At 40.2% G+C, this 18442-nt stretch overlaps 1 protein-coding gene across 9 annotated transcripts in view; it reads left to right on the top strand.

Annotated features, from left to right (window-relative positions):
• PDLIM5 (PDZ and LIM domain 5) overlaps positions 1-18442 on the top strand; it is a 127983-nt gene that overhangs the window by 92596 nt on the left and 16945 nt on the right. For all 9 annotated transcript variants that reach the window (XM_072863156.1, XM_072863161.1, XM_072863160.1 and 6 more), the window contains 2 exons: positions 4800-4984; positions 18155-18329. In XM_072863156.1, coding sequence (XP_072719257.1) covers positions 4800-4984; positions 18155-18329 — 360 coding nt within the window. The remainder of the gene's footprint in view (positions 1-4799; positions 4985-18154; positions 18330-18442) is intronic.

Genomic DNA, 18442 nt, shown 5'->3' on the forward strand with positions numbered 1-18442 from the left:
TGGAAAATCCTTTGGGAAGTCTGCCCAAGTTTGGACCTGCTCCTCTTCCCGTTCTTTCTCCTTTCAAGCAGAGATCAAAAATTAAGAGCATGGCTGCTGCTGCTGTGTCTGCTGCCGTTGCTGTCCGGGCCAGGTAGACATCAACTTTAAAAGAGACATTTTATAGCTTGGTTTAAAAAAGTTGAAGCTCACACAAGAATAATCGGTTCCTGGCAGGGTTGCAAAATCAGCTCTTTCACAATAGTGTGGTGGGGAAGTTGTTAGAGTATGTCCAAGGCTCCCCTGCCCTATTTTTAGCTCAGCTCCAGGCTGCTGCTCTGAACCTTGGTGAGTAGTTCTACTTTTCTGATCCTCATGATATCCGTTTTATAATTCAGTCAGTAAACTAACTGTAAAAAATAATTATGTTACAGGGGTGACAAAGAATAATTTGCATCTTTGAGTAACTTTTGGATGCTTGAAGATAACTCTGAGTTGTATCTAAATCTTTATTGCATTACTTTTTATAAAGGCTTACTTAAACCAGTGGTCTCAAGTTTTTTGAACATGCACCCATATCAATAAAAAATTTTTGAGCATGCATCTCCAATATATGTATATTTATGTACTTCTAAATTATGTAAACGTCCTAATGTACCATGTACATTATAAAACATACACAAAACCAGAAATTAAAAAAGGATGAGAAAAAAAGAAACGCCATTTAAAAATATTTTCTATTTTACTTTATTAATGGTAAAAATAAAATAAAATAAATTTCTTCTCACACCCCAATGGATTGTCTTGCACACCCCCTGTGGTGTGCGACCTCCACTTTGGGGACTGCTTATTTAGACATAATTTCTGAATCAGTTATTCTAGGTCCAGTTTCTCCATACTGCTACAGAACTTACAGGCTTTTTGTAAGGGTTTTTGGGTTTTCAGTGGTCCCAGCCAACTTGAACTTTGTTTGGTCAGCTCGTTTGTTTACGTGATCTTTTTAAACGCTTGCTAGACTGTCCGAACCTAGTGTCTACCGCTCGCTCTTGGATGCCCTACTCATCACGCCTGTCACTAAGCCTCCTCTGCAGGCCATCAGGCCCTCCAGGAAGTCCACAAGTGCTCTGGAGTTGCAAAAGAGTAAGAGGTATTGTCCGAGTGCGGTGCACGGTTGGCACTGAGGACTTGCAAGAAACTGGCTTCTCCTTCAAAGCCTGTTTCTGTTGTCTGCATGCTTGAAGCAGTCCGCCTGTTGTGGTCTTCGGCACAAGGTCACCAACCCCAAATCCTACTGGTTTTCACCTCTTTGCAGAACTAATCTGCACCCTGGCCCTGCCGACGGTGTTTGTGCAAGTGCACCGTACTAAGCAAAGGTTTCCTCACTTGCATCAGGTGCCCTTCTGAGACGCGCGGTGCTGTTTGTGTTGCGTCGCGAACCTCTGAGAGAGGCACTGTCACTCTAAATAGCCAGCTGGAGAAGAAACAAGATATTCTGGCTTGAAACCTCTATCCAGGTGAATTATTTGCAACAGTTCCTTGAGCAAGTAGAAGGCATGTTAGGCTGCGAGGGTGCTCTGGGAACAAAGAACTGCTATTTTTCAAAGCTCGGTTTTAATGTATAAAATCAAATAACTGGCATGCGGTGCAGCAAATAACTATTTTAAAACTTATTTGCTGTCTAGGCCCTTTGTTCCAGTGCTGATTCTCTTCAGTGCACAGGACTTTTTGTTCTCGTTTCCTGACCGCAGCTATGTTAACACTGTGGAAAGCTGCTTTTATGTAATGGACTTCAGCCTCAAAGGCAGAAATCTATTTGGTTATTTTACAGGCCAGTATGTATTAAGTTGTACTAAGGAAGAAATAACTTGTGGGTTTTCTTGTACTTGTATTTTCACAGGAGTAAAACCCTTCTAGAGATAAGGCCCAATTATAAATAGAGCTGAGACCCACTTGATGTAAGAAATTTCGGTTCAATAAGAAGTATTAGATCTTTCCCTCCTGTTTTCATGGCTTCCAAGGTTACTTCAGTTGCTAGAAAAGGCTAAAGTAGCCCTAACTTTGGGGAGGGGAAATGGTAGTTATTAGACACCAACAGACAATCTTAAGTTGTATCCAATTTTCCAATGGTGTGGCATATCCACTTTAAAAAGAAAAAAATAATATCAACAGAATTATAGTGATATAACACAACCTTAAATACTAACTTTCTTTTTGCTGCTGAATGATACTTATCAGGAAATCTTTTTATGTGTGCATCCAAAGGGAAAACCTCTCCAGGAGTTGTGGTACCTGTGCACCACGGGTGCAGTTCAGGACGTGCTGCCAGCAAGACTTTATTCTTTAGCTGTGGTGTTTGTTTGCCGATACCTTAGTAGAGCCAATAATGGCAGCGAAGATGAATTCCCTGACTTCCCTTTTCTATTTGCCTTCACTCACTAATGTGCATTGCTTATGGCATAAGCTGCAAATGAAGGTAGATTGTTACAAGAACGGAAACAATCCCCTTCCTGACTCTGAAAATGGCTCTGTTTATCCATCGTTTGCTCACCATACGGGGAGAAACTCTCCTCGTTTTGAAGGTTTATTTTTGGAGATGTAGACACTTACTTCTGCTAGAAAGCTGAGATTCCCAAACTGGCTCTGTCCAGTTGCTGTCCCTTATGAGTACATGGGACTGCCCATCAGGAAAGGCAGCAAGCAATGGAGAACTTCTTTCATCCCGCCATAGCTGAAGTGCAGTTTTGGAGGTTTTAATCTGTTTTGTTCTTCCAGCTGGCAGAGCTAGAAAGAGATGTGCTGGGGAGCCAGGAGGTATACTGGGAATACAGAGACCATATAAGCCTGCCCAAAAGACCTTATCGGTATTAGATGTATCAAGATCCAGGTTGAACGGCTTGAAATAAACAACCACAGATTATTAGAGTTTTAAAAATGTTATTTCTAAACTTGTGAAAAACAAATTTTCTCTTAAACCATTGCAATAGCCAGGTTATCCTGGTTCAGGTTGCTGTGTACAGGTGGTGTCACAACACCGTACGGGAGGTGCATGATTTTCAGGCTGTTAGGGACATCCCAAATAGGATATGACCTCAAATCTAGGAAACGTGATGTAGCAGTACCATTAGTCTGAGAACGTTATGCATAAATGGTAATGTCAGAGGATGTCTTCCTATCCTTTTTTTCAGTCTGCCACAGCGCTTTTATACAGTATATCTCCGCTGCCTCAAAATCTGTTGTTAAAAAGACTTGTATCCTAAGCCTTTAAGGAGTCTAATGTGTACCTTAAATGCCTCCATTTGCGCTATACAAATGTCTTTAAATACCTTTTAACATTTGAAATTAACAGAATGCAAGGTCTCACGTTGTGCTTCACGGGGCTTGTGCACGCTGCATATAGCAAATCCATCAGAGTGTCAGTTCAGCAGAGCTACCGCTGTTATCAAAAGCCTACAAATGCAATAGCTGTTACTCATTCAACTGAGCATTCAGATATATTCTCTAAACTGTGAATCTTTTTTTTTATCCCTTACCCAGAAAAAGATTCTAAATATGTCAATTATTAACCCTGTAAATCTAGAGACAAAACAATCAAGGTTAGGAACTTGCGTTTTGGCCTCATGGTGTGTTCAAGTTCTTGCATGTCGTATGGCCGAGGCAATATTGTGTGTGTCCAATACTTGTAAAGTAAAAATAGCTCGAGGATTTTTACTTTATGAACTTGGCACAATCTATAATTCTGTGAATGACCCCAGTGAAATATGCGTTATGCACCTGTGCTGTAAATTTTTCTTCAATAGGGGAAAGAACGCAAGGCTTCTAATGTGTTAACTGATGGGTTTCCAGATTGCACAAAATATGTATTTGGAATTGGTTTGGCTGTATTTTGCAACGTTGTTGAGTTCATTTCCTGTTTTTATTATCCTCTTAGTTTGCAAATGACCTTCGTTAGCAATTACTCCTCTAATTTGAAGATTTTTAATGAAAACATTTGTTTTCAGCTTCACAAAGGCAAATATCCATTATACAAATACTGTTACACTGCATAAAAATTTTGTTATGATAACTTTCTCATTCTTGAACAGCCTCTGGAAATGAGAAATGAAAAATTTTCTTGCTGGCGATGTAATTAGTGGCTACTTGCACTCTATGTGAATTGTGATTAAGTGCAGTTTTCATAATGCCTCTTTTTAAATAGCTAAAAGAGTTCTGCTAACCCTTAAAATATAAAAGCAGCTGTAAACTGTTCTAAAGCAGCAATATAAAATATTCTGCATGTTGTTTAATGAATAAAGAAACTTATAGCTTATAAAAGAATAATGTAGCTTATTTAAAATACTTAATTGTTTGGGGGAGCAGTGGCCCATAGAAGAAAATTGCATATAATTAAGTCACTTTTAGATTGATGTTTTTTATTAAGATATACAAGTATGATCTGACTTATATGAGTATTTGCCTACTCTCCAAGAAAAAAAAAGTATTTAAAAAGTCTGGGATTGTACCAAATTTACAGTAAGGGTTCTGCTTTAACCTGTGTCACACCAACACTTAATTATTTTAAATGGAAATTGTGAAGGGACTTAGTTGTCTATGTTGACTTTTGACAGAAATTACTCAAGTGTCCAGTTCTTAAAAAACAGCTTGAAAATATAACTTCCACAGCATTGTCCTGGGGTGATCACCCCAGCATCAGTGATGACAGAGTAGTGGGTGCTGCTCTGTTGCAACAGGGTTCAGGGATGTCGCTTCACGTCTCAGTTTCAGAAATGCTCTTGTTCTAGCAAGAAATGACTTCTATTTTTAATTCCCTTGTTTCTGAACAGTGATTCCCTGGAGGCTACCCAGCCTGCTGCTTTTACAGCCGCCTCGGCGAGGAGCATCCCTGCCCACCAAGAAAACACCGACACGAGACCTGCTCCCGCCAGCACTGCGTCTGCTGCAGCCCTCAAGCCAACGGGACCCCCGGGTGCTGCCAAGTACTCGGGCTGGCAGCCTGCAAACCAAGCAGGTAACTTTCAGTGAGGCTTTTTCTTGTTCGCTTAAAGACCTTTGGGTAGCTCGGGAAAAGATGCTTTACCTTGTGTGTAAAAACAGCCTTCAAATGGCTATTTATGTGTTTTGAGCCCAGGCAGGTTTGTTTAGAAAAGAGGAGAAGAAAAACAGCTTTAGCAGTTTTAGTAAACCAGTAGCCCTTTGTAAGTAGCCTCACAGATGTAATCGGTTTCATAAACAAGCAAAATCAGATGTCTCTGACCTCTATTAAAAGCTTCTATACCAATCGAACATATGTATACACACCTCACAGTTTCAACTCGGCGCTTCCCATGTGACTGTAAATTCAACAGAGCATATTCCATGCCATTTCAGGGGTGCAAATATCAACAGACACGTGTTTTCCAAGTGATCTTTTCTGAAGTAGATGTTAATTAAAAAAAAAAAAAAAAGACTAAAACACTAGAGTAGTTATGTATTTGGCATTCGTAGGTTTTATTTGAGCAGGGTGCCAGAGTATTGCATAGGTTTGTGATATGGAGATTTGTTTAAAGGTGGGTTCTTGCAATTTAAATAGCTATTACCTTTGAATGCAGTTTGGTGATTCTTACTCCTTTAAACCAGCACCAAAATGTCTTATGTCTGGAAAGCATACCATTTTCTTTATGGACACTCCTATGTTATAACCATATCTGCATTAAGAAATGCCATATGTGTAATTGTGTACCTATATTTTTGTAAAATTGCATGCAGTAATTTGGGGTCATCTCTTAATGTAACTTGTTTCTTAAATTGATCAGTGTTTGGTGCTTGAACTAAACTTGAGTAGTAATTTCAAAGGATCTGGGAAATCTGTATTACTAATTAAGCTTTAACTGCAGTTTTTTCTTGTAAGAAAGAGGTGAATATTCTTGACTTTCCTTCTGACAGGATCTAACATGCTAAATAGCTTGCTTTTTTTTTTTGTTTTTTAGTTCTACTGTTAGGGGTTTTCCCTCTTTGAAAGTATATCCAGTCCAGAAAAGGAACTACAGAGGCCCTGGCATAAAAATAAAGATAAAGCATATGGTGTTAATGCTGTATGTTTTATAATGGCTTTGGCATATCTGTCTAAATTACTATTGTGCCTGGTAACAAATATATGCGTTTTGGGCACGCAGTTCTGCTAGCAAGCCTCAAGATGGCAATACACTGTCATTTCTATACTTACCTGTCAAATACCGAGTACATTCTTAAGGACAAGGCAAAGACTTATTTAAATTTAGATCAGTTTAATTCTAGCATTATTTTACTACTATGAGTTAGCTATCCTTAGAGGAAAAAAACCCCCAACTCTCTTTAAAGTTACATTTTTGGTAGCATGTGTACTTAAGGCAAGCATTTGTGGGAATATGATAATCCTGCATTCTTAAAAGTGACTGATTGTGCTACATGTTTGGCGTAACTCTCTTTCTGTCTCACCAAGTGATAAATTTATTTCACTTGCACAGAAACCACCTGTCAACTTGGGGTCTCAGTAGTACTGCACCCATTTTCAGTATGTTGGTAGGTGTTTCATTGCCAAATCCTACTAGCATGCTTTAGTATTAATATAAGTCTAATGTCTGAAATAGATTTTTTTTTTTCTTTCTTTCTTTTTTTTTTTTATGGTGGACATATGAAGGAGAAAGATTTATAAGGATGAATTAAATTACACTTGATTTCCATACTTCTCTGAAAATCTGTGCCCATGCTCTGCATAGTATGAAATTCTTTTTTCACATTAGAGGTACCAAATAGGTAGGTGAGGGGTAAAGCCAGACAGAGAATTTTTGGTTGTTATGTTGCAGAATAGCTTACAAAAAACTTATGAAATTCATACTGATAGACAAGCTGGTGGAAAGCAATGGTTGTGAGGATGTCAGCTCTGTGCTGCCTTGCTGTAGTGGCCTGGGATGTAGTGCTTAACTTCCAAAGAAGCAAAGTCATCACCTCCCCCAAAAATATTGGGGGAGCCAGAAATAAAAACTGTAGGAGAGGCAGGCATTGAAAACTCAAAGTTTCCTAAAATGGGGAATCGCAAAAATAAAAATATCCAAAGTTTTGCTGTGCCTGAGCTTATTCAAACCAGCAGTCTCACAGGTAAAATTGTTTCAATAGTTGAGTGTTTTGATAAAAGTAGTCAGATTTTGAAGAAAAAGACTATAACCATTTCAGGGCATGTTTGGACTTTGGTCATTAATTCTGCTGTTTGTTTGCAGTCTGTGAGCATAAAGTGTTCTTTAAAGTAAAGTTGCCAGTGCTTCCCAGGCCAAACAAAATTTGGCTTCATAGCTCGTAGGCCTAACAAAATTTTAAGCAAACAAAAAACCCCCTCCCTTTGAGCCTGATTGATTTCATACTTGAAGTCTAGCTTAGGAAATAATTAGAAAGAAGACATAATCTTATGTAAATGTGTATATCAGTATGGTACGAATAGCAGAAACTTATTTGGAGTACAGTTTTGTAGCTCTAATAGCACTCGCCCTTCTAATGAATACTGTATATAACACCAAGTTGTTTCCATAGCAAAGCAGATACGTTGCAGGATTTTGTTTGTGTCTGGGGAAGCTGTAATCTGCTGTTTGATGGCGTGGCATGAATATTACCAGTGATTTTATTTATTAAGATGTCTGACGACACAGAAGTCATTTGGTCAGACAGCATCTTTTAGTTTATTAGCTGGAATCTCCCTTTCTTGGATAGACCACCAGAGAATACCCTTATTTTTTTAATAAAAGTAGCATGGTTTCTTTTTTGGGTTTTGGTTTAGGGTCTTGGATTTTTTTGCCTTTTTTCTTTTTTTTTTTTTTTTCTGTTGAGATTGTGCAGAGATGCCTAAAGTTGTCAGAGAGTTTTTGTTGGAACCAAGGTATGATCTCCATTGATCTCTATTTCATGACCTGGCAAGAAGAAGGTGTGGAGGAAAAAGATGGTCTAAAATGAATGGCTGAGATAGTGAACCTGGAGATGCTTCAAGCGCTGGGTTTCTCTGTACAGAAGTCAATTGTGATCCAAGTGATCTCACAGCGGTAGCACCCTTGGGGCTGAACTATCCTCATTTGCTGTTGGAGGGCACTCATGGGGTACCCACGAATGCTACTATGCTAGTCACCCACTGTGAAGATAACAGAGGTTTTATCCCTCTCTGGAATAAAATCCTGATATTACAGGATTCCTCAGTGGTTTGGTAGAGGAAATGAGGGATGGCTGCCTCACTGTCCTGGTTCTGGCTGGGACAGAGTTAATTTTCCTCCTAGTAGATGGTATAGTGCTGTGTTTTGGATTTAGCATGAGAATAATGTGATAGCACACTAATGTTTTAGTTGTAGCTAAGCAGTGCTTACACTAGGCAAAGACTCTTCAGCTTCCCATGCTCTGCCAGGTGCACAAGAAGCTGGGAGGGGACACAGCCAGGACAGCTGACCCCAGCTGGCCAAAGGGCTATGCCATACCATAAGGTGTCATGCTCAGTATAGAAACTGGGGGGAGTTGGCTGGGGAGCAGTGATCGCTGCTTGGGGACCAGCTGGGCATCAGTCGGCGGGTGGTGAGTGGTTGTATCACTTGTTCTTCCTGGGTTTTATTCCTCTCTCTCTTTGTGGTTGTTTTCCTTTTCATTACAATTCTTTACTATTATTATTATTATTATAGTATATTTTATTTCAATTATTAAACTGCTCTTATCTCAACCCATGAGTTTTCTTACTCTCGCCCTTCCAATTCTCTCCCCCATCCCACTGGGGGCGGGGGGCAGGGCAAGCAAGCGGCTGCGTGGTGCTTGGTTGCTGACTGGGGTTAAACCACGACACTCACGCTTACTTTTAAGGCATGGGTAAGAAGCTGGATAAGCAGGATAAAAGCCTGGTTTGTCAAACAAATTAACAAAAAAAGTCTGAGCTTTGGTGCATTGGGTGCACAAGGAGTTGAAGTTGCGGGGCAGGTGGGGTGTGCATACAGTGCAGCAGTGGCACCTGCCCAGACGGAGGTTTGCAAATGACACATTTGCTATCAGCCTCTCTTGTCTGTATTGTTGATTTTTTCAGTTATTGAAATAAGTCAAATTGTGGCTGTTACTGTGTGTAAAGTGTACAGTCCAGAATTTATAATAGTTCTCATTTCATTTTTCTTGAGCTATGATGTTCTGTTCACCCACCAGGGGGAGACACTTTTTACAAGATTATATCCCATTTAAAAAAAAGTTGCCTACAACATCCTAGCTACCTTGCAGTGAGTTATGTTACTATTTGATAGCTAAACTATTACCCTACACTTACGTGGCATTGCTCACCCCCAAGGAACCCCAAGGCATTTTACAGTCCTGGTATCACGTGCAAGCCCACGATGCACGCACAGAAATGGCTTTCACCCACCACTGCCATGCAGTCACTTCTTGGGTGAAAAGTAACAGCTGTTTGTCAAGCACACTGTAACACTCCACGGCATCTTGAAAGGAAGTGAATAGCACCGTGGCAAATTGAAACCGCTGGGACAATTTAAGAAAGTATAATTACCCAATAAATGCAGCTACACAAACTGGAGTTTGGCCAGGAGACGAACTGTTCTTGTGGAAAGCGCAGCCAGATCTGCGATGGTCAGAAGTGGTTGGGACTTCCAACGTTACGTTTCTACATGAAATCGCCTCCTCTTTCCTGGCATCTTCAAAACACTGTTGTCGGAGGGCGAGCTGCTGGCGCAGCGGGGACCAGCGGGGCTGGGCACCAGGCACAGCACTGCCAGCACCATGTCCTGCCTTCCCACGCAGGAGCTGGGCAGGCAGCGTCCTGCTTCACTTGCAGGGGTCCGGCAGGATCGCAGGGGTCCCATGGTGAGCTGGTACAGCTGGTGGCCAGAAAAGCTGGGTTGCATCTTGGAGAGGAGGGTTTCATTGCAGTCGATGACCTTCGTTCCTCCTGGGCTTGGCAGCTGAGTATGAGGATGGGATGGGGAGAGTTTGCGATCGAAGCGTCCAAAGCTTGCAGTTTTAAGTGACCAGTTACTCGCATGTGCCAGTTTCCTTATTCCCAGGGTCTCTCTCAGCCTGATACCACTGGGATATATAATCCCCTTCCAGTAGGGCTGCTCGGGAATGTCAGCATATTCTGCAATACCCACAACTGTCAGTTGCCTAATCCCGAGCCAGCACATGTGTTAAGCACATGCTCCCTTCAGCAGAGGGAACACACTTGGAAGCCAACTGTAAGCATAGAAAAATTGCTCCCCAGGCAACTTTGTTTGAAAAATTCTGCTATTTCCTTGCAGTTGTTTCCGTGTGTTTGGTAGACTTGCATTTACCATCTCTGGAGTTATCCTTAGCATGCTGTCTTGCTGCATTTTTTTTTTCTATTTCCCATTCCCTTGATAACTTTAAAAGCAGAAGAAAATACACGCCTGCTTGTAGGTGTGATTTGACATCCTGTCCTGCATATACTGACAGTTTGGGTCTTTGTCTCCTTCCTTGCGACTTATTCTGTAGAGGTTTACTAAGGAAAATGGGGTAAAGATTTGACATCCTGTCCTGCATATACTGACAGTTTGGGTCTTTGTCTCCTTCCTTGCGACTTATTCTGTAGAGGTTTACTAAGGAAAATGGGGTAAAATCCAGACTGTATCAGACTGGGGAGTTTGCCCATAGGGTCAAACAGTATGAAGTGGGGAGGGAAGGAGGGAGGCACTGAGATTTATTGTGCCATCGCAAAATGCGTGTCCTGCCAGTAAGGCCTTGCTCAAGATCCATAAAGGGATGGGCTGCGGCACTTTCTGTCCTTGTCACCTTTGTTTTTCTGTGTTTCATTTGTAATTACCCTAGCCCCTGTCTCAGTTCTGTTAACCTTACAGGCCACACTTACCGGGTAAGTTAAGTTGATGGCCCATCGGCTTTGGGAATATTTTTGCATGGAAAAGGCAACCAAACTATTGTGTCAGCATTGCCTTGCTTTACAAACTTCTGCAATTTTGTTTTTAGGGCCATCTCATCTCAATTTGTTTCCTTTGTAGAACAGGAAATTAAAGGCAGGACAAATTATTATAGGGGTTCAAGGGGCTACGTGCCCATTGAGGACCATGGTCTGAACTTGTGGAAGAAACTGGAGTAACACTACAAGTTCTTAAGGCAAATCCTTATATTTTTGGTAAGGCCTCTGCTAGAAACAGTCCCAAAATATAAACAGTTCCAGTATTTTTCACTGAAGAAGATTGTTAAAGATTGCTCCTCCACGATGCAGTCACCATTCATAAAAACGGAAAGACTTGTCCATAAAAGTGGTATGATTGACAGGTCAAAACACAAAAGCTTCCTGATCCTGGTGTATGGACTGTTATTAATTTTTCATCTAATCTAAATGATTATATCATCATGTGACAGCAAACCAAAAGAATTTATTCTTACAAGTTAAGTAATGTGAAGTCACTTAGCCAAGCAAAACCCATTGTGAAACCAGAGTAATTTATAAATGTCAACCTTAATTTGATGGTACTATGAAATGTAACTCCTGCAGACATGGTAAAAAAATGAGTATGTTTCTAAAACTTGAATGTTTATATTTAAGAAAGGGCAGATCATAGTAATGATGCAGAAATGTACCACCTACTTGTTGGAGGCAGAATGACCTAGTATACCTCACTACGGGATCTGCTGAATAGAAACTCAGCTTTCTGTTACAAATATGACCTTTGACAATTTTCCTGTGATTTGATGTTGCTAAATTCATGTGCTATTGCACCAAGCTGTGCACTTAAATTAATTGCATACATAAATCAGATAGATGCATGTTCCTTTCTCTAGTCATTTAAACAGAGGTGAAGAGATTATTTGTCTCTGTGGTTGTTTCACATCCATCGAGTGGGAATATTCACTGACTTGCAAAATTAGATGCTTGTCATCTTTGATTTCTTAAAAAGCAACTAGCCTGTTGTCACAGGCTGGCTCACCAGATCAGTTCCCCTTCATTTGCTAGCACCAGCTCAGAGCAGTGATGTGTCCTGTTCAGGTGTACAGGTGTAGGACATCCAAAAATTATGCCTAATATTTGTTCAACAAATGAAAAGTCAATATTCCTCTGGTAAATGCATTCACTATTCAACGTTAACCATCAGCTCCATGAAACTGGCAGATAATCTGCATGTGAGTGAGGCTGGATAGTCGTGCTCTCCGCAGGCATAGTCAAGCTGTCGAGGTCAAAACAGGAGCTAAAAGCAAGGGAGGCAAAATGTTATTGGCAGAAAGCTACCGAATGGGTTTCTAAACTGTCACTGCAGCGAAATGAAACACTATTGTACAGGTCTTCGTTTTCTCTTTCTCCTCGAGGCACGTTTTGGTAAAAGCGGCACCAGTTGTGCCAAATTTGTGCCGGTATGTGATGTAACAAATCACAAGGAGACAGGCTGAGCGAGCCAAAACCACCATACTCATTTTAATTAAGATGCTTTACAGCTAGTTTAGCCGGAGCCTTTCCAGTTGAAAGGCTGGTTGCTAGCTCAGGAACTAGCCCCTCAAGTTGCAGGGGTTGTTGAAATTGGGCCGGGGTGGCACCTGTTGTGATTTTCCACGGGGCGCATACCAGCCTTTGCCGGCATTTAAAGACATGATAATGGTTTAATCCTTCCTGTTCTGCCTTTAATCAGCGGCAGGGGTTTAGCTCTGACTGTGCTTCCAAGACTCCGTAGGAGACAAAAGGAAAACTGCTGAACACAGGGGTTGGGGGGGGGTGGGGGGTGGGGGTGGTTTTTTTTTCCTCCCCTCTTGCTTGTCCTGTAGCTTCCTCCATTGAACTTGCGCGATTTCACGCGGCTCTGGGAGTGGATGGAGGATTATATATGGCTAATGTAATGAGCTGACAGGCGAGCTTTTCAGACACGTTGCTTCATCCGGCCATCTGTTTGGTTTGGAGGGAAGAACAGGAAGATTTCTTACTGTACAGATATGTTAAGAAAAGTCAGAAAATTGGACTTATGAAGCTTTATATTTTCCATTTATAATACAGTAGTTTGATAGCAGCGTATAAATCACTGAGTTAGAACACTTAGAGTTAGAACGAAGTTCTGGCACTCCCACCGCTTAAAGTAGCATTGTTATTTATAGATATTACATGAAGTCTGATGTTATGTTTAAGTGAGCGTTAAACAGTTCAGGCTGTTGTATTGTTGCTACGAGAACCTCTGTCAAAGTGACTTTGGCACTGCCGTGTATCCGCCTTTCTCCCTTTGTCTTCCAAACCTTTCGCCAGTGTTTGCAGTTATCCATGTGCTCAGCGATGGAACAGCCTATTGTTAGTCTAACGAGGGCAAAGTCACACTGGGATTTTTGAAAAAGAAAAAAAGCCTGTTCTTTACCTTGCCTAAAATTTTGTTAAATATTAAACTAGCCATACCAAGGAGTTTAGTGAAAGCAAACACTGAGGGTTTGCTAAACTTAAACCTAATAAAGTAGAAAGTTAATAGTTGGGTACAGAGTGTTTTCTGTTTTAGAAAAGCCAGCTATGACAATACACAAGTGCAAATCAATGGTGCTTTAGAAGGTTTAATTGAAGAGAGCGAAGGTGAAGTGAAGCCTGTAAAATGCTGAAATTTGGCCACAGAAATCTTTTCATGGCTTGTGGAGAACTTGAACATCTCCGGCACTCAGGGTAGAATAGCTCCTGATGAGGTGTATAATTCTTATAAGTTAGAATTTCTTTTATTTATTTATTGTACTTACTTATTATAATTTATAATTCTTCAGAGCACCCACAAAAGTTGCTGCACCCTGTCTCATTTCATGCCACAAAGGTGGCGCCCAAAAGACATGTGGTGAGATTGTGTCGTGAGGCAGCTGGAGTCCTTTTTCCCTCCCCACTTGGCCATCGTTCGCAATTAAAAATGTGCATGTACCTCGCCAGATCTCGAGTACCAGGGCCCCTCCCCAGCACTCTGAGAACAGAGCTGCTGGTGGGATCCAAAGTCATATATGTAAAATGTAAAAGCAAAGTATAAAGCACAAACCACAGGAGGGCTCAAACCAATTGCCAAGAGTCAAGAGGTCTTTTCTTAGATTGAGTGTAATAATTTGTACCTACCTTGCTATTTATTACTGGTGTGCCCTGGTAAAAGCTTCTTATTGCAAGGAAAAACACCTGCATAAGTTTTCAGGGCCTGACGTTTTTCTTTAAATCATGTAGTTGCGTTTCAATCTGAAAGGTTTCCAAGGGAATAGGGAGGAGAAAGGAGAGGAGGAGAATGTGGGAATGCTGAGAGTGTCCCCTTCCTCTCTCCTTGCAGAAAAAACACCTTGTCCAGCACAGGAGTTAACTTGCTGTTTAAGTAGAAGGGATAGTTAGGAAACATCAATGTTCATTCTAAACAAGAAAACAGACCTAATATTTGAAATTCTGTAGCTACAAGAGGTGGAATACTGTTGGAAAAAAATACTGCGAATTCATATAGATTTTAAGTAGGGAACTAATAGTGGGGTTAAAAAAAACAAACAAAACCAACAAAAAAATCCCAATCATGAAACAAACAAACAAAACCACAAAAATACCACCAACAACAAAAAAATGCTCTGTGGGTTGCAGTGGAAGTAATGAACCTTTGCTAAAATTACCGGAGTGTTAAAGGCATGTTTCTGGCCTACGGAAAGACACAAGTGGGCAATAAAAGCTGTCCTCAGACTGGTGTTCAGATGGGAATGAGGAAGATAAGACTGAGGCAAATCAAGCGTTGAGAAAGGGAGAATGATCTATGGTGAAAAAAAAATCTGGTAGAACAACTGCAGAAGGCTTACAAAGAACCAGTATAATAAATGTGGTGAAATAGCTATTACTGTACTTCACTGGTGTATTTTCTTTAATAAGAGTATGGATCTAAAGGCAATGGAAGCAGACTGACTCCTCTTCTTTAGGATGAAAAATCTGAACTGATAGAAACTTGAGACAACTTCAGAACAGGAATAGAAGGGAATAATACTGTGCAAGACCAATGAGGTCTTAATGTGAATACCAGCAAGGAGAAAAATACCCCTTGAGAGAATGCTGTGGGGACAAATTGTGAGCATGGGCAGGGAGCTTCCTGGCTTTACACTGGCCCCGAGAGATGGAAGAAGAGAGTGTTTAATAAAATGCTTTAAGGTCTTGCTTTTCAAAGATTTTTGAGCAGAAGGCAACTTTTTCTGTCTTAGTACTCAGCTGCTGACGGCATCTGCGGTCATCAACTAGATATTGTTCCCACCATAGTAGACCAAATAGTGACATAAATTTACAGATGACAGGCAAAAAGCCTTTTTTAACTTAGTTTTTGTCCAGTATCCAAAAATATTCTGGCAAATATAGAAGTATCTGAAGGCTTAAGGCTTATTTGTTATTCCCCTTATTCTGTTTGCATTGTGGCTGTGCTCCCATGGGAGTCCTGCAGCTGCTGGAGGTCTGGGCTTTGAACTTGAGTTCACCAGTTTCAGTGGAAGTGGAGTGGATCCATTTGCCTTCGTTGGTCCTCAACACTAAATGCCCAGCTTGTTTTTGCTTAGGTCACACCTCTTGCTTAACACAGTACTAATTTGTGTGGTTTATAGTATGGTTCGCTTAAAAGAGAATTTTTGTTTTAACGTAGGGTCATTAATAGACGAAGTTATTTCCCAGACTGATGGACTATCTCCTTCTCTCCTTTTTTAGTGCTTTGAGTAACTCAGAAATGACTGATTTGTCTAACATGTCTGAGAGAAAGTTTATGTAGACAAATCCTGCTCCTGGCCAGTAGTAACTTTAAAGTTGGGTAGTGTTCAGAAAAGCATCATTCATAAAAACAGCGTTAATGAAAGCTGTAATGAGACCAAAGAAAAGGGAATAACTGTACTTTTTTTTTTTCCCCTTTAAGCAAGCAGAAGGACCTTTTTTAACTACACAGTGCAAACAAGAGTTAGCTGGTGTGTCTGAATGGGCTTTGGGATTCAGCAGATAACTCAAACAGAAATTAGCGATATACTACAAGCTGCACTGCAATTTGATTTATGGCAAAAGCAGTCTTCAAACAAATTTGGCTTTAGTGTTTAAGTGTCGTCTTATTAAATGAGACCTGAAAATTAGAAGGCCGTGTGTGATGGCAGAGGAGGGAAATGCTATTAATCAAAACCACTTTTGTTCATGTGTTCAAAGACTTTCTGCCACCTTTTCCATTTTTATCTGTTCCTATGTTTTCAGTTTAGCAGGCATTTATAATCTAAAATGAACTACAGTGGCAGAGTGATTTGTTCAAGATAAAGTGCTTTTATTCTGAAATACTTTCTACTCAGGAATGCTAAATGTTTCTAGAATCAAAGTGTTATTTTTTCAAGATATTGCAAGTTAATTAATTCTACATTAACTATAACCCATAGTCTTGTATTAAAAAAAAAATAAAAACACAATAGAAAAACTCCTGTTGAACTGGTATACTTTTTGCTACTTCACATACTGAAAAGGATCAAAAAATATGTCAGTGTTGAGATTACCTTATTCGAGGAAAAATTTGTGAACCAGCCAGTTAGACAAAAAAAGATGTATGGCTGTATTGCTTCTTCATACAGAGAAGGTGTAAGCAAAAGTAGCTATTGAGCCCATATCAGTGGATTAATACCAAGCATAATTATAGTACAAAAGTATTGCTGTTAAAAAGGATTTCTCTTCCAGCTGTGTTGCCTTAGCCTACAAATATACATGAGTAGAGGGGGGGTTTGTTAATTAAGTTCACCGTATAGTTGTGATTAAATTGTGTAGTGTGTGTGGCTATCTTACTTCTGTAAATAGCAAGGGATTGGCATTTCTGTTGAATTTGCTGTGTGTTCACTGTCACTTGAATTCATCTTCTCTGTGAATTAATATGCCACTTCCATTTGAGCAGGGAATGCAATGTTTTACCTGAAAGGTATTTGCAACTTTACTGTAGGGTGGAGGCTGATCAGCATTACATTAAGGGAGATAATGATAAATAATTTTTCATGTTTTCCCTGGAAGACAATATGAAAGATGGGAGAGGAAGACTAGTGTGAAGATTAACAGCTCAACAAACTAGTTTTTTTGCGAAGCTACATGCCAATGCCCTGACCTCATGTTAGAAAGCTGCATCATTGCAACAGAAGCATCATCCTGCGCTGTCCAACGTCTCTGTCATTGCTTGGTTGTTTCTCTCTGAGCTTCCACTCGGATCTTAATTTCACTTTTTGATTTACAAGGTTTAGTACAGCTGCACTACAGCCAAGACACCGACTAAACACTCATGGTTTCTCTTGCCTGTGGTTACAAACAAAAGGCTATGGAAATGTGGGCTTTTTTAGCATACTTGAAAAAGAATTCTCCACTGCACAGGAATAACTGCTCCCATAGACTTGTGTTGCTGTAGCTTGTATGTTACCAAGGTACATATATCAATAGAGGAGAAAGAAAAGCTGAGGACTGTTTGTTTCTCCATTACCCTTGGCAACAGTATCATCTGTGCCTTTCATTTTTGTAAATGCATTTTTTGTACTCCGTAAAAGCTTATGTCTATTCTACGACTCTAAAAGCCTGAGCAGAAATGGGAGTGTGTGGATATATACATTTCTGAAAGCATCAGGTTTTTATTTCAGTGTCATAACTTTTACAAAGAGGATGTTAGGTGGCCTTTGGAGTGCTTCAGATTGGCAGTATCTAGTGATCTAGACTAGTGTTTAAATTTGATTTAGAAATATGTTTTCCTTATACAGTGCTGTATTTTAAGTTCCTGTACGTGTTGTATTGAGTGTGTACTCTTGTTTAATCTGTTAGTAATGACATATGATCTATTGCACTTACTGTAAAATGTTTTGAGTAGGTATGACATATTCTCCTGTCTCTGTTCATACACTGATATTCTTGGCTTCAGCTTTTGTATCTAAAGCAAAATAATGCCTTCACAGGTTGTATATTCTTTTGCCTAACTTCTTTAGTATGTTGAAATTTGTCTACTACTTCTACAAGTTAGCCAAAACTATTCTGTGTTATTTCACAGACATTTCATAAAGTAGGTAGGACTTACTTGGTGGGGGAGGAGGGAAAAATAACCATTTTTTAATTTGTTCCTTTAAGTAGGCAAGTGTACAGTGGACAAAAATGTTAGGCAAATGTTGCTGGTTGCTTGTATTTCAAAATAATTTACTTGGTACTGAAAGGATGGTCTTCTAAATGCTTTTGGCACTCTTTCTCCAGCTCCTGCCAGTGGATGGACTTCAAACAGTATTAAACCACTTGGAACAACTGACCCGAGTGAAAAATTTGCGACAGCACCTCAGCTAAATGAGCAAGACACGTTGGTTCAGAGGGCAGAGCATATTCCTGCAGGAAAGCGTACTCCCATGTGTGCACACTGTAATCAAGTCATTAGGTTTGTATCTGTTCATCCTGTGCGCTCTCTGACAGCAGGGCTTTGTTTTGCTTTTGTGGTTTTTGATTCCTTGATCACAAGTGTTTTAAGGCTCCATTTCAATAATGCAGAAC

The sequence above is a fragment of the Ciconia boyciana genome, chromosome 5, assembly GCF_034638445.1.
Source record: "Ciconia boyciana chromosome 5, ASM3463844v1, whole genome shotgun sequence".
NCBI classification, from domain to species: domain Eukaryota; kingdom Metazoa; phylum Chordata; class Aves; order Ciconiiformes; family Ciconiidae; genus Ciconia; species Ciconia boyciana.